This window comes from Symphodus melops, assembly GCF_947650265.1.
Source record: "Symphodus melops genome assembly, chromosome: 11".
NCBI lineage: Eukaryota > Metazoa > Chordata > Actinopteri > Labriformes > Labridae > Symphodus > Symphodus melops.
Window position 1 is genome coordinate 13,293,396 of NC_136701.1, and position 15,002 is coordinate 13,308,397.

Consider the following 15,002-nt stretch of genomic DNA (forward strand, 5'->3'; position numbering starts at 1 on the left):
ATTTCGGTCAGTGGTTCTTTAACTCTGCAGCTCATGACCCCCCAAAATAAGGTTGTGAGAAAGAGGCCCCGAGAGATAGAACTATGCTGTCATCTGCAAAACTTACATTGTAAGTATTTTTACACATTCATTTCATTGAACTTCCTTCGTGACAATAATTAATTGATTTATGAGAAATTAAACTACTTTGTGTATAATGGTAATAAAATGTAGTTTTAATATTCTTTTTTTTTTGGAAAGCAAAGTGGGGGTCCCAACGTAACCTATACAATAACATAATCAGTCCTCCCTCTTAGTCCTCCCCTTATGACAGTTTCTAACAGTAATACTAGACTGATAACACCAACTTGTTAGTGCTAACACATACTTATACTTATATATATACTTATACTTATAACTGATATTGTTGCTATAAGTCTGTCTTATTCATTGTTGATGTTGCTCTATTTGTCTCTACCCTTCTCCTTCCTCCTACTTACAGGGAGCTCTATCTCACTTTCCAGGGGACAGATAGCTGTTCAACATAAGTCCTTTTGATTTTCTCAAAGTTTCTGCCTCTATGTCACTTTGTGTTCAGGATGGATTAATGTTGGGTCTTTGTAGATAATGTAACAATTAGTAAGGTTGGCTGAGCTACCGTGATGTTACTGTTAATGTAAACCTCATCGTGGCCCAGTTTGCACACTCGCAGACTAACAGACTCGGAGGTGCATTCACAATTAAGGTTCATTTATTTCTCATGTCCAATATGCATATAGATAAGGGCAGAGCCTTCTGCCTGTCCGCTGTGTTCACTTTGTACATATTTCTGCATGTTTTCTTAAAAGTTGCATAACCATCAGGAATAGTGCTGTGTCTTGATGTCTGCTTCAGATCAGATAATAATAATGTTGATGTGTGTGTGTGTGTGTGTGTGTGTGTACATATATATTTAGCTTTTTTTTGTTGTTTTGTTTTTGTCTTTTTTCTTGCAGCGAGAGGAGCAAGTTTACAGTCTCTGACATACACAAAAGATGTTTCTTGTTTTCTACAATATTTTTTTAACATCTCCAGGAAAGGAAATTTCAGCAAAAAACTGCTCATTATTCTAGTTGTATGTGCTACAATATGGCTAAGCACAGCACTATGAACCCAAGTTTAACAGATTCATTATGATTTATTGACAATAGACAGACTATAGCATGCCAAAATAACTGAAGAAATTGTACAATCTTTTCTGCTGGTGATAATGCTTGTGCAAGTTAATGTATTTGTTCTATTCATATCACGTCACTAAGGTCAAACAACCCAAATCAGTGTGTTCTATTTAATCAGAAGTAAGAGTTTGGACTGAATTCCTGATCCCATGTTTGGTTAAGGATAGCAGAGAACATTTCTCTACATCAAGTACCTGATTTCATTGGGGGTCTCCTCCTCTTCATATTTCTTCATTTCCTTTTTGCGGAACACCAACCAGATGATTAGGATTATGAGGAGGACTCCAAAGGAGACACCAACCACTGCCCCTGCAACCACACCCATCCCCCTTACATCTACACACACACACACACACACACACACACACACACACACGAAAAAAGATGAAATAGTCAGAATTAATAATCATTTTAAAAATAAAAATAAAGTGTGTGTGCCAATAAATCCACATTAAAATGTAGTGGTGGTCTGGTTGTACATCAAAGAAGTTACATTAATAAGACCAGAGAACTAACAAGTCCATCTATTTGTACATCAGAAAGCACCATTTTAAGGATCTTTAATAAAACCATAAAAGGTGACTGCAGTCATTACAACAGAGAAAAATGCCATTGTTGTCAAAAAATTCAGTTTAACCTGCAGGTTGTTCTTTAATCATGAAGTTACACTTATGTGCCAATTGTGTTGTTGTACTTCATCAGGTCCTCAAAAGTCAAATTTCTTGTCAGAAATTAGCTTAAACAAGTTTACTTTTTCCTTAAAGTTCATTGGCTCATTCATGAAGATTAAGCTCAGTGGTCTGATCTTTATGAATATATATTTGTGGGTTAATTGTTTGGCCATAAAAATCATGGTACTGTACATCATTTACTTGTTTATCCTCCATAACACACATTAAGTGTTTCTGTTCTAAATGGAGCCACTAAATTCCTTTCAGATAACCATTTCTGAAATGAAAAAGGTCAAATAGTCATGTAATCTTGTAATCATGTAGTCAGTCTCACTCTCGTCATTCAAACCAGAGTTTAGTTCAAACCAATGCAGGTGAAACGATTGAGACTGCAAAGGTAACGAAATCTGCAGTTTTACTGTAAGACGTGTCTATCTGAAATTCATTTATTGGTGAGATGCTGGTGTTAGCAAGCAGTTGGAAAAAAACAACAAAAAAAAACGTTTCATTGACGAGTCAAAGTGTTTCACTCACAGTGCATCTTGACCTCCACCGTGCAGCTCTCCTCACCAACATCATTGCTGGCTGTGCACTTATAGACTCCTGCGCTGTCTTTGGTTAAATTCCTCAACGTGACAATCTCGGGGTTCTTAAGATCTGAGAGTACGAGCAAAGAGAAAACAGGATATAAGACTAAAATCTTATCTTTTAGCATAGTTCCAAATAGATATGATTAGTTTTCAGTTCAATATTTGAACTAGAGGATAACAGAAAAAAACACCAGTTGTTCAGAGCTTAACACATTTCAGAGGTGTCCAAGCTTTACTAAAGTTAAAACACTTTCTGGACGAAGTTTAGGATTGTATATGTAAATGAAGGTGAGTCTATATGATCGACTGACTTTGTGGACCTTTAGGATGTGTAAAAACACGTAACTCATTGACATAAGATTTTGGATATTCCTCTTATAAGTGAACATTTAAATTATTCATAAAGTTACAGCACTGTGCATTGTGCATAACAATGCCAGCGCCTATCTTAATAGGGATCACTGCAGGTGTGTAATAAACTCAAAAATATCTGCTACCCCCCTGTTATTAATCAGAATTTTACATTTCATGTCTTGCCGTGTCAGCCTTCAATGGAAACTTAAATAAATATTTGGGCCTCATAAAAAACTTACAAAAACAATATCAACATTATCAATTAATTAAAAAAAAAATCAAGAGTTGTCCTCTTTTACTTCTGAGTCTGAATGCAATCAAAGCTCCAGTCCGGGTGTAAGTCTGAGTCATCAGTGCTTGAATCAACAAACCCTTGTTCAGTGAGAACACTATGTTTCAAAAAACCCTATCAGCATCAAGAATTTATTTTTCTCAGAGTCAAACAAGCAACAATAATGTCAGAACATTAACCCAAGCACACAGTCCACTATTTGTTGAAGTGTATCTGAGTCTACCTGCAGCAGCATGACAACCCCAAGCTTTCTGCGAACAGAGCTGATGAGGTGAAATAGACAGCTGCGCTGGGGTCACACGACTTTATGGCCTTTGTTTTTTTTATGTAGAATTGTGTTTGTATCAAACTGATAGATGTTAAAAAAAATCATGGTTTTTAAGATGCAGTGTGAATATACTTACCTAACAGGGCGAGTGGAGGCAGCTTGCCAACATACTTGCCCTTGTCCATGAGCCTCTCCCACTTATAGAGGATGGGGTCAGAGCCATCAGCAGACTTGCAGCTCATCCTAACATCGCCGCCCTCCAACAGTTTCCCCTCCATCCAACATCGGGGCTTGGATGGCTTAACTGTTGACAAAATGATCAAATACACACAATCCACAAAGATCTACTTGAGAGTGGCGGACAAAGATTTGCTATAATGAGAAGATGATACATTCAGTTTCAAATATTAACCAAATAGCGCAGACGCTGCATGAAGATATCAACGCTTCAGGAAGGTTTCAGGAGTTTCATGCAAGTGTGAGAGCACCGTTTATGCCACTTACCCAGGACAATGAGGCTTATGGTGCTCCAGTGGTATTGTGCACCATTCTTGACTTTGCAGCTGTACTCTCCTGAGTCAGTCAAAGACAAATCACTGATAAGCAAGGACGCATCCCCTTTTAAGTACTCTCCAGCAAAGGCAACACGGCCACGCTCTGCCTCATTTGGGTCAAAAACCCGCCCAGCAAAGTATGTGATCACCTGATGGGAGAGGTGAAACAGGGTCAAACAGTTTGTGATGAGGATGGGGGACAGTTTCTTCTTTATATACATCTATAATTCTCTTCATGACAGCCTCCAACACTGGTGTATTTTTTTGCTTATTCCTCTTCGATTCATGTAAAAAGGGAACATCACGTCCATCTTCAGTTCATCATGACCTGCATTTACATAACCTTTCACTTCCTATTTGAATCAAGAAAAGTATTTAATTTATGAACGGTTGATAAAATCTCCATTATTGGTACAGCAGTCTCTTGCTCTGGTTTAGGTCTTATATTTTGAGAATAACATTTGTTTATGTTGCAAGGTGCAGATGTCATAGAGCTGACGGACTATACAGTACATAGCTTTTGATGCTGCTTTTTTAACCTGTCACTAATAATAAGAAATTATTTCTCCACCAACCACATTAAAGGTTTGTCATTTTATTCTGTTTATTCATTTTTTACACAACCAACTAACTTTTGGAATTGGGGTTTGTATAAGCAAGAGTACAGTCTCGGCCTATTTTTTTTGTAGTGTCTTGAGATCGAATTTGTATTGAATTGGTTACAATCTTAGATTGTTTGATTAAACTGTTATCAACTCAAATTGGATCCTGCCTGAGATCATTTTAATCTAATCCTGCAGCCGGAATGTAATTATGTTAAACTCAAACTAAATCCTTACTGGATAATTTAAGATTGTATCAAGGGATCTTTTTTTTTAAATTTAATTCAGGCTTGTTAACATTTTAAGCTCAATTCCTGACTGATGTTGTTTTAATATTTTATAAAAATCCTGCTAATTCCCTCCAAACATCACAAAGCCCACTTCACATGGCTCTTTTAAATGTTCAATGTCATGTTGTTGCTGCTTGATTCATTTTTACGTAAAGAACTTTGTGCTACATCCCTGTATTGAAAGTGTATCAATAAAGTTTGATTGATTTAAACTGAATCCTGACTAAGATCATTTTAAAGTGAAATTTTTAACAATGTTCTCACCTGCAAGTCATGTATGTTCTTGTGCTTTTTGTTTGCTTACATTATTTGTTAACCATTTTATTTGTGATTATTAGTTATTTAGATTTATGTATTTGCTGTTTTATTTGTATCTTAAAGGCCTTTCTTGGAGCAGACATTGCATATTACAAGTGCTGTATGTGGCATCAGTTATGCTTCATGAATGTCCCCACACAAATACAACGAATTAGAAAAAAAAGGAAATATCCTCTGCTGCACTGACAAACACTCACCACCCTCTGCCTATTGGTCGGCTTGAGAAACAGCCACTCAATATCCAGAGTGGGGTCATCCCCTGCCCAAAACTGATGGTGGCAGGGCAGTGTGGCGTTGTCTCCGACGACCCTCTTCATCTCTGTTTGGGCACATGTCGTCAGCACACCCAGCAAAACTATGGAGAAAGAGGAGGTTCAAGATTAATGTTTACGGCATAATATGTTAAACATAAGAGCAGAGCTACAAAACAACAAAAGGAACAGAGCTTTGATGAGGCCCATTTCAGAGAGCAGGTTTAGTGAAAACAGAGTCAGTTAACCCTGAATTGGGGGAAAATCTGGGTTTTGTATTCACAAAGGGAGGTCACTCTAACCACAGAAAGTGGGAGGTTTGTAATAAACACTGTGTAGTAAAAAGAAGCAAGTTGTCTGCAGATAGCAATATTACATGAAAAAGAGGCGAGAAACACAACAACATTGAAAAGACCAATAGTCCTGCTTGAAGAAGCAAAATAAAGCCCCATTAGAGCATACACATGACAATTAGCTCTAAATAGAGAAGACCACAACTTCAGAATTCAGAATGAAGTTTTGACCTGAGTAGATATATTCATAAGAGTACATAAATAAAAGAAATAATACTGACTTCTAATAAATCCTGCTTGTTTTACTGAAGCAATGTTAGGGAGGATCTGCTCTGTCGACAACTTTGACACTTTGAAATCTACATTGAGAAGTTTCAAAGGTCTGTAGGATCCACAAGCAGTGGAGTCCCTTCTCCTTGTTAGGTAAGAAAGGACTTAGGCTTGACTGAGAGTAGGTGGTAATGCACCACGTTCAATAGAGTCATTGCACATGCCCAAACGGTGGGGCCAGTTCATTACGTTTTTTGAACATTTGCTAAACAATCTATGGAGATCTATCATCCAAAGAAAAGAATAATCAATACGGGAATACTTTAAGTATACAGGGTGCACAATCATCAAATACAATGTGAATGGATGGGTTCATTCCACCTAAAGTCAGTATTCAAAGTCCTCCACACAACAAAGAGGATACATAAGGTCCAGTGGGGGTATCAGTTCACCAAGCACAGCTGCACACAGTGATACTGGCTGTGCAGACCGAGCTTGATTTACCCAGAGACTGAGGATGATAGCTGCACATTGTTTCCTCTTTTATCTCTTCTTACTCTCTTTGGACGCAGATCAACTGTGTGGGCTTGAATGTCCTGCTGGATAGACACTGGGCCAAACTAGAATAGTGTGTGTGTGTGTGGGTGTGGGTGTCAGAGAGAGTCTGATTCAAACAGGAAATGTAACTGTAGCACTAAAGGAAATTTCCTGTTAATGAAACATCAAAGGTCAAATGTAAAGATATATTTTTTTTTAACAAACTAACACACACCCTTACCACCCGAACAGCATAGGTTTGTCCCACAAACCTGTGCAGGTGGCTTTACTTACAAAAAAACATGAACATTAACTAGATAGCGCTAGCACTCAAAGCACTTTTAACACTGCATGTCACATTTACACCTGTAGTTTATACCCTTGTGGGGGCTGCTACATAAATTTCCCAACCATCAAACAGTATTATTCCATTCTTAGGCATTCAAACACCCCCGGCAAAGCAGTAGGAGCAATTTGTGGTCAAGTGTCCTGCCCAAGAACACTTTAACAATGTGTATAGAAGTTGGGGATCAAACCCCTGACCTTCCAGTTGAGAGGAGACGTTGACGAGAATGTTTGTGAAGGTCTGTTGGACTTTCAAAATCCATGATGTTAAGACAGTCTTGCGCTTGCAAAAAAATAGAGATGGAACAAGACTTACAGAAAAACAATACCAACTGCAGCAACAACTAGAATGAATGAAACAGATTTATGTTGGGTCACGTGTTTGTCTATGTACTGTATATTAAGGTGGCAATTCTAAGGAAGAGCATGTTTTGATGGCTTGAAGCGTCACGAAACGGTAGCTTCTTGGTGTGTGGATCTTGTTTTCTTTTCTTTATCGATTTATGTTTTTGGATCCAGCACCCATATACCTGTCTTTTTGAGTTTTCATTGTGCCAGTCTATAAACATGATTTCTGCTGTAAAAACTTTTTTTTTTTTTTTTATGACATGTGTATGGGGATTTTAGTGCATCTGCAACCAATGTCAAGCGGATAATTGCACACACTAATTTGTCTGCATTATATTGAGGCAGGATTTTTGTGATGCTCTGAAGGTAAAAACAAAGGCTGATCAAATAGATTTGCATTCTGTTTATCTCATATTGATACTCCCACATATGCAGTTTGCTGGTAAAAAAACAACAACCTCTACCTATACTTTGAATATCACATAAATAATGACCTATGGGCTACCTGTTTATTTATTAATTCTCCGCTTTCATGGTCCTGACGTTGAGCCATGTAACAGGTTTTGGTCTGTTGTAATTAATTTTGACAGAAGAGGCAATTCCAGTGGGTATAGTGGAGGACCTACAGTAGGAGGCAGAACATGAATAAAGACAAGTGGGCAGGGCTAGAGACAACGCTAACTTCAGGTGGCAAGTAGAGCACAGATCACTTACAGGGGAAGTGGGAGTGATCTGAGCTGTGTGCGCAGTGAAGGATGGGGTTGATAGTATGAGGAGATGAGGGGAAGTTAACAGGGCTGGACATTGCCCTCTATTCTGCACTGATATGGTTGTTGCTGTTGGAGCGCATATGGGCATACCAGGGGAGACTCAGTTTGAGGGAGACCCTCAGTTGGACTGAAGTCTCATCCAACATGATTTTGAAGCGGTGTGAGAAAGTAAGTAGTGGTAAAGACACTCCAGAGAACCAGGTGATTGTTCCACACTGTAAAATCTATGAATTGGGGGTTTTGCTTTGGTATGGAGCTATGAGCTGAAGCGAGGAGCCAAGTTCCATTGCCAATCTCAGGATCATTTTGCTGCCCCAGCCCTGTAACACATAGCCAGTAGGCGTCTGGCATGCCACTTCTGCATCTGGCAGTAGCTTGGGAGATTAGCCACTTATTTCGGCTGCAGGGCCCTCGGAGCAGGCCAGCTTAGCAACAAGGCCAGCGAGGGAAAAGTGACTGCAGAGGCCAGGACACAGCTGTAGCATGAAGGCAGAGGTTGATTGTGGTCATAGAGACACCAAAGCTGGAGATGCTGCATAAAGGAAATATGCTTTGTCTCCATGTGTTGTCAATATGTATGAAGCTGTCAATAATCTCATCATTTCTGGGAAAAGATATTCCTTCAATTGTGAGTATTGTTGATTGCAGTCCCTGAAAACAGCCATAGGGATGTTTTTTTGGATCCAAAGTAACTTCAGACCGGTCATTCTTCTGAGTAGAAATGTCTCAAAAACGTAACTTTTAATGTTTTACAAAATATAATTGACACTAGGATTTATCATCACTATTAAACCCCAAACAAATACAGTAAAAAATGTTTTTTGAACTGTCAATGTTAAAGAGATACTTCACCTATTAGCATTAAGCTTTGTATTTTTTAGAAACCTGTAAGTATTTTTGAACCCCGTCATTTTCCCCAGAAACGAGAAAGCTCTGTATTTGTTGTCTGAAAAGGAGCCAATGGTGCAAAAACGTTGTTTTGCATTATTGGAGGCTGATTAGAGGGGGTGAAACTACATTGCAAGTTCCTCATGTTTTTAACTTGTAAATGCTTGCTGAAAATATTAGTATGTACAGTATGTTATGCGATGTGTCTCCACCCTGCTGCTGTACCTGTCTCTCTGTACATTAGCTGCTCTGAGAAGCATGCAGTCATTTCTCTGCAGCCTCTAACACTTGGGGAGGAGCAGAGGAACAGGCACTCACAATGAATCATCCTTCATGTATTCTGCTACAGCTGCCTGGCCTGTCCTGAGAGGAGGAAACACCTCCCTGCTTAATGCTTTATCTGTGTCTCAACCTGAGCAACAGAAAACTACTCTGAAACTCTTCTCATCATGTGGGGACAGCAGGGAAATAAAAAACCTGTATGTGTGTTAGTCTTTCTACCTGTCACCATGTGACAAATACAGAGACAAATTATTTTCCAGTCTCTTTCAGCTCCTTCAAATTTGAATAGTGTTGGTGTGACAGTCAATGTTAATTTTAAGTTAAAGTTAACCCGAGAACAGAGTCCAAGGGAGCTAAGCTTTCAGCTGCCTCTACTATCTTGTTGGGAAGTCAGTAAAATACCCTTTGTGTATAACTGGAGATAATGCAATTAACTACAAGGTTAAAAATGATTAAACCTATGTGACTGATATGTTGGTTTACCCTGTCTGAACAAAGCCCGTTTGTGTTTATTACCCCTAGGCCTAAACGTGTCATGAGTTAGCAGTTAGCAGTTTTTAAGTTCATTTTTCAAAGCATCAAGAATATATGCCTGTTATTAGTGATGTATTATGTTGACGCTCTATTTCATGTGAAATACATTGTTTACTTTTGTAAAAAATACTCACAAATTGAAAGTTAATTCTGTTAGCCTTTCCTTTATGTGTAGCATTAACTTTCTACATATGGATGCCGTCAGTAAGCTAGCAAACATTGTTTAAACGTGTGTTACACTGTTTAGCTATTTGAATATTCTTTTAGTACTTTGTAATAAAACTTAGTGTTTTAAAGTACCTTCATGTGTAAGTTTATAATTAACGGCCAAACCAAGAAGAAACAGTCTAATTTTACAAAGAAATGTTTATCTTCCAAACTAAACACCAACGCTCAGGAAGGTCAGAATACTCTGTATAGCCTTGGACTTTGTCACACTTAAACACAGTAAACTCTTTAATTATCATTTATTTTACACAGTAAAATCAGAATTTTAACGTGCGCAATGAGTACAATGTACAATACTGAGACTACTAAGGTTATATTTTATCTCTTCTCTTCACTCATGTGTTTTGTGTTGCTGTGCTTCTTCAACTCTGAGCTTGTTACATGTTGCTTGCACACTTCAGCTATAAATCAAGTTGTCTGTCTACTTCCCATCATTAGATTCAAATGAGCCAAGAGAGACACACAAAGGCCTTTAGATCTTACACAAGAGTATAAAACACTGAAGTGAAGTGCTTCTTCTGTTGGTGTGTGTCTGTGGAGGGTGAGATGACTGCATCACACTGAAGCATGTGACGTATCTATCCCTCTTCTCTGATGTTAGAAAATGTTCCTGCAATCCTTCACCTGGAAACAGACAGTAATTATTTATTTATTCAGACATTAACACTTTTACTTCATAGGTGGCTGTGGTTCAGAGGTACAGTTGGTCTCTTAGCCACAAGGTTTTTGGGTTTAACCCTTATGCTGTATGGGATTGGACGGACACAGCATAGCTGCCTCTGCCATCAGTGTGAAAATGTGGTGTGAATTGTCAGGTGACCTGGGATAACCCTAATCACGAGAAAAATAGCTATAAGAGCTCCAGTTCTTTCACACACACACACACACACACACACACACACACACACACACACACACACACACACACACACACACACACACACACACACACACACACACACACACACACACACACACACAAATTTGCCAAAAAGTCTTGTTGTCAGTTTTTATGAAAGTTCATTTATTCAGTATTTTATCAGCCACTCCTACTTACACATTCCTTCTGGCAGTCTTATATCAGCAGATGGAGTACGCTGAGGTTATCTGGACATTGTCCTCCCCACACTGAGCAGACAGCAGTACAGGAAGTGTTCTCTGCAGGGTGGGAAGGGTTTTCCCAAGTCCCCCACAATCAATGCATGCTCATTGTAATATACTGCCGATGAACAGAATTAGTTTGACACTGTGAAGCTGAAAGTGAATGCAGCATAGCTAAACAGGACGAGTTTAGTTTCAATCAGAGAAACTATTATTTCTTTAATGCTGTAATGAAAAGGTGCCGTTAGGTTTTAGCTGAGATTGTACAGTGAGTTTGCGATTATCGGCTGAACCCCTTCGGACAAGTTCACTCTTTCCTTGCATTTCAAAAAATATGGTGGACTTCCTGTAATGTTTTGACTATGGTTTTAAGAGGATTTTATGTAGATCCTGACATGGTTAATGTGCATAAACATTTTCAAAAAATCCTAGTGGACTTCCTGTTGACATTACAGCCAAGCAATCAGGACTTTTTTTCAGGTCTTGGCATGATTAACATGTAAAAAAAAAAGTAATTTGTGTAGTGAAAAAAACCCAAAAGGTGGGGACCTAGAGCCATTTTGAAAACTTTGTTAATGACAATTTTGGTGAGTTTTCGTTCACGTTTAGGCACTCAAAGATGGTGGCAAAGTAGCAGAAGAACAAAAGCACTCCTTCGCACTGTCAGTGCTTCGGGCCCTAATAAAGTCTTTGTTCTTATGCTTCCTCCTCACTAACAGTGCTCCCTTAACTTAATCTTTATGGCATTCGACCACATCTGCTTTCTCTTGCTCATTCATTGGCCAGCTAGCCTAATAGCAACATCTAGAGGCGCAGAGGTTGCTGTTATTACAGGGGGAATGTTTTAATCTATTTAATAGTTTGATGTGGGGCGTGGGGAAATCTATATATTATTACTGAAAAGAATATTGAGATACTTTCCTCATTAATTTTTTTCTCATCAGGTTGTATCACACAGGAAATGCGTATCATGAAGAAAACTGAGTAAATTATGTTTGAAGAGAAATACAATTTGAGGGATATTGGAGATTGGAGAAGAGGAAAGTGAGTGTGTCAGCTCCACCATAATGAATGAGGTCACCTACCAAGGAGATAGAAGGAACAGAGAGTCAACATTAAGACCAGAGAGGCGTGAGGGCGCACTTGGACAGTCCGTAACGTGCACTCTTCACTCCTGAAGCAGCAAACATGGCTGACAACAAACAGTAGAATCATAGCACAGAGACCTTCTCCATCCACCTGATTTAAACTGAACATTTGTCAGCCTTTAACACAGGAGACAAGTTACAGCAGCTACTTCTACTTTCATAAAGACTATTTTATAAAAGTCTCTGCACTTACAGAGTGCAGAGAACGTTATTTTGCCAACACAGCAGTAGCCCCAATAAGATGAACGTGTTTTTGTGTTCATCTCGCTGTGGACAAAGCTGTAATCACCTCAGAAGACTTATAGTATTGATCATCGGCAGAAAAACTGAGAGGACTATGCTTTGGTTTTTAGTTTTCACCAGCCAAAGAGATGTATCACAGCTGAGTCAGATCAATTGAAAATGCCGCAAGGGACACATCAGCCAGAGATGAAAGAAAGTGTGAGAAAATTAAGAAATTGAAAAAAAAAAGTTTCATTCAAGGTTCATGTTTCCTGTTAAAGTTCTAATATTCTCTTTGGGCCCGCCTATTTTCTTTTTCAACTAAATCTCCTCCTCATTTCTCAGTTCTCATTTCCTTCCTCACTTCCTTCTGTGATTAAATACAGCCCTGATTTATTTTCATTGTACTCTGGAGGCAGAATAGGGGGTGGGTTTATCAAAGCACTTAGGATATACTGTACTGTAATCAATGCATCAGGCCTTTTAGCTGCATACAACACTTTGGAGTCTAAAGTAAATGGATTTTCCTTCACCTGCAGAAAGTGAAACGTCCATGCTTTACCTCAATGTGACTGTCCCCCTGCATATGTCAGAGGAAAGGAATAGGCTGGACGATGAGGTGAGATCGACACATGAGAGGAGACAAAGCCATATGAAATTGAATCTCTGCCGAGCACTTCCATTAGAAGGACTTGTTGTATATGAGCTGTGCGGATGTCTTAAAAAAAGCTCGGATCATACCAAAGGTTGATTCAATTTGAAGCTTTAATAGCACAGGCAGAAGAATAAAGGAAATACTGATTAATCATAAATGCTAAATGAGAAGGTGGGGGCGAGTAAAGGCTTTGAATAAGGAAATCAGTCGGTGGGGGGAATGGAGGAAGAACAAACACACCAGAGAAGCCCCAGAAACACAACCCCATCAGCAGAGTTCAGACAGAGGGCGGGGGTGGGGGACACTCGCTGCATCGTTCTTTTTTTTTTTCTTCAGCTGCAGACACATTCCCTAAACTTCTACCAACAGAGCATGTGGGTGTGTTTGCAGACACTGTGCAGGATTAGCATTATGGGCCTTGTCCAGCCACTGGGGTCAGATATCTTGAGGGAGACAGAGTCCATGTGAGATGATGACAGAGGAATGCTACAGTTGGAAATCTCAGCTATCAGCTTATCCATCGGAGAAGAACTTCTGAAACATTCCTCTCTGTTTCCCTATAACTCAAGAAGCTCTACCTCCCTCAGCGGGCGTCAGTGAGCCTGCAATGATGAGCAGCAGCTTGAAGTCTCTCCTTAGGTCAGACTGAGGGCCAAACATCCTGAGGAGCTCAAACATCCAGCACAGAGACCAAATGAGCTGAGCAGCCTTTAAGGAGATGTAGCATGATGTCACTAGCATCATGAGACACTGGGGCACACTCAGTCTCGGCAATCAGTACCGTGCCTAAGAACGTTTCACCCCTGAAGTTCATTTCGTTTGACCAGTGCGAGTGCTCCGATCCGTGCTCAAGCATGGCACACTTCCTTAGCCCTGACACACTTTGAAGAGGTGTGCCGAAGAACAGCACAGTTCATGCACAAGCACAAGCCCAAGTACACAATGTGGGCAGCCCTCATTATCGAGAAAACTAGGCTTTGAATTGTAATTTTTTTAAACATTTTTGTGAAAGTGTGTCCGATAGCACACACTCCTTAGACTCCGTGAGACTTTACCCATCGGACAAGAGGGTGGTTATACATAATGTTAAAAAGATGATAGAGACTGGGGCTATTGATTTGTTAAATGAAACATATGTTTTTAGAATGTACTGTTTGGGGTAACAAATGCAGCTCCCCTTAATAACTTAATGAATGTTTAAGGACCTTTTTGGAAGTTTGAAAGCACCACATGTTAGATGTTGGGGGGAGGGGAGGGCTAAATAAGAGCAGAGACAGGCAGGGATGTTTCACAGTGACCCCTTTGGATTTACTGCCCTTATCTCCACCCACCTCTGCTCTATCTCTCTTTAGCTAATATTCCCACATTCATCAACCCCTTTCCTTCAACTTAGCTTTCTCTGCCAACTCTTTGTACTCCAATCTAATTACCGCTCATGTAAAATGGGCTGTTTGGAAGTTTTGGAATGTAGAGGGGAGGAGCAGAAAAATGCAAAAATAAACATCAGGCTTAACCTCTCTGCAAGAGCTTACTCTTTCCAAAAACTCTTCAGTATCAAATCTCACCTCCTGGACGCCTTTAGAGATAAAAACCATGGGCATGTTTGAACCAACTTTGTAAAGGACCAACTTCTCCTTCCCCCACTGCACCATCATTATCTTGTTTTTTGCCCATGTCCTTATTTTCTTAACTGCACTGTTCACTCATTGGCCTGACAGACAAAAAATCCACTTTGTCTGAAAAACTATTGATTACTTTCATGGCATTTACCGCTGCAATAAACTTAATGAAAAATAAAAAGGACACTTTGCAAACAGCAAATATATTCCATAATGCAATAAAACTGAACAGTCAGCTGATAACTGAACACAATATGTTAATCTGGTTTTATAGTGCCGCGTGCAGTACAACAAATATCAGCCTAGTATCACTTGGTAAATATTAAAACTAACACTCATGGTAGACAGAAGGACAAGAGCATCACAGCTGAAACAG

General features: G+C 39.3%; 1 protein-coding gene across 2 annotated transcripts in view; it reads right to left on the reverse strand.

Moving 5' to 3' along the window:
* Positions 1-15,002, reverse strand: part of clmpa (CXADR like membrane protein a) — a 54,822-nt gene that overhangs the window by 4,548 nt on the left and 35,272 nt on the right. For both annotated transcript variants that reach the window (XR_013780095.1, XM_079355695.1), the window contains exons 2-6: positions 5,333-5,490; positions 3,876-4,074; positions 3,508-3,675; positions 2,402-2,524; positions 1,391-1,532 (exon numbers count right to left, since the gene is read on the reverse strand). Coding sequence is in view for 1 of the 2 variants with exons in the window: in XM_079355695.1 (XP_079211821.1) it covers positions 1,391-1,532; positions 2,402-2,524; positions 3,508-3,675; positions 3,876-4,074; positions 5,333-5,490 (790 nt within the window). In the remaining variant the exon portion in view is untranslated. The remainder of the gene's footprint in view (positions 1-1,390; positions 1,533-2,401; positions 2,525-3,507; positions 3,676-3,875; positions 4,075-5,332; positions 5,491-15,002) is intronic.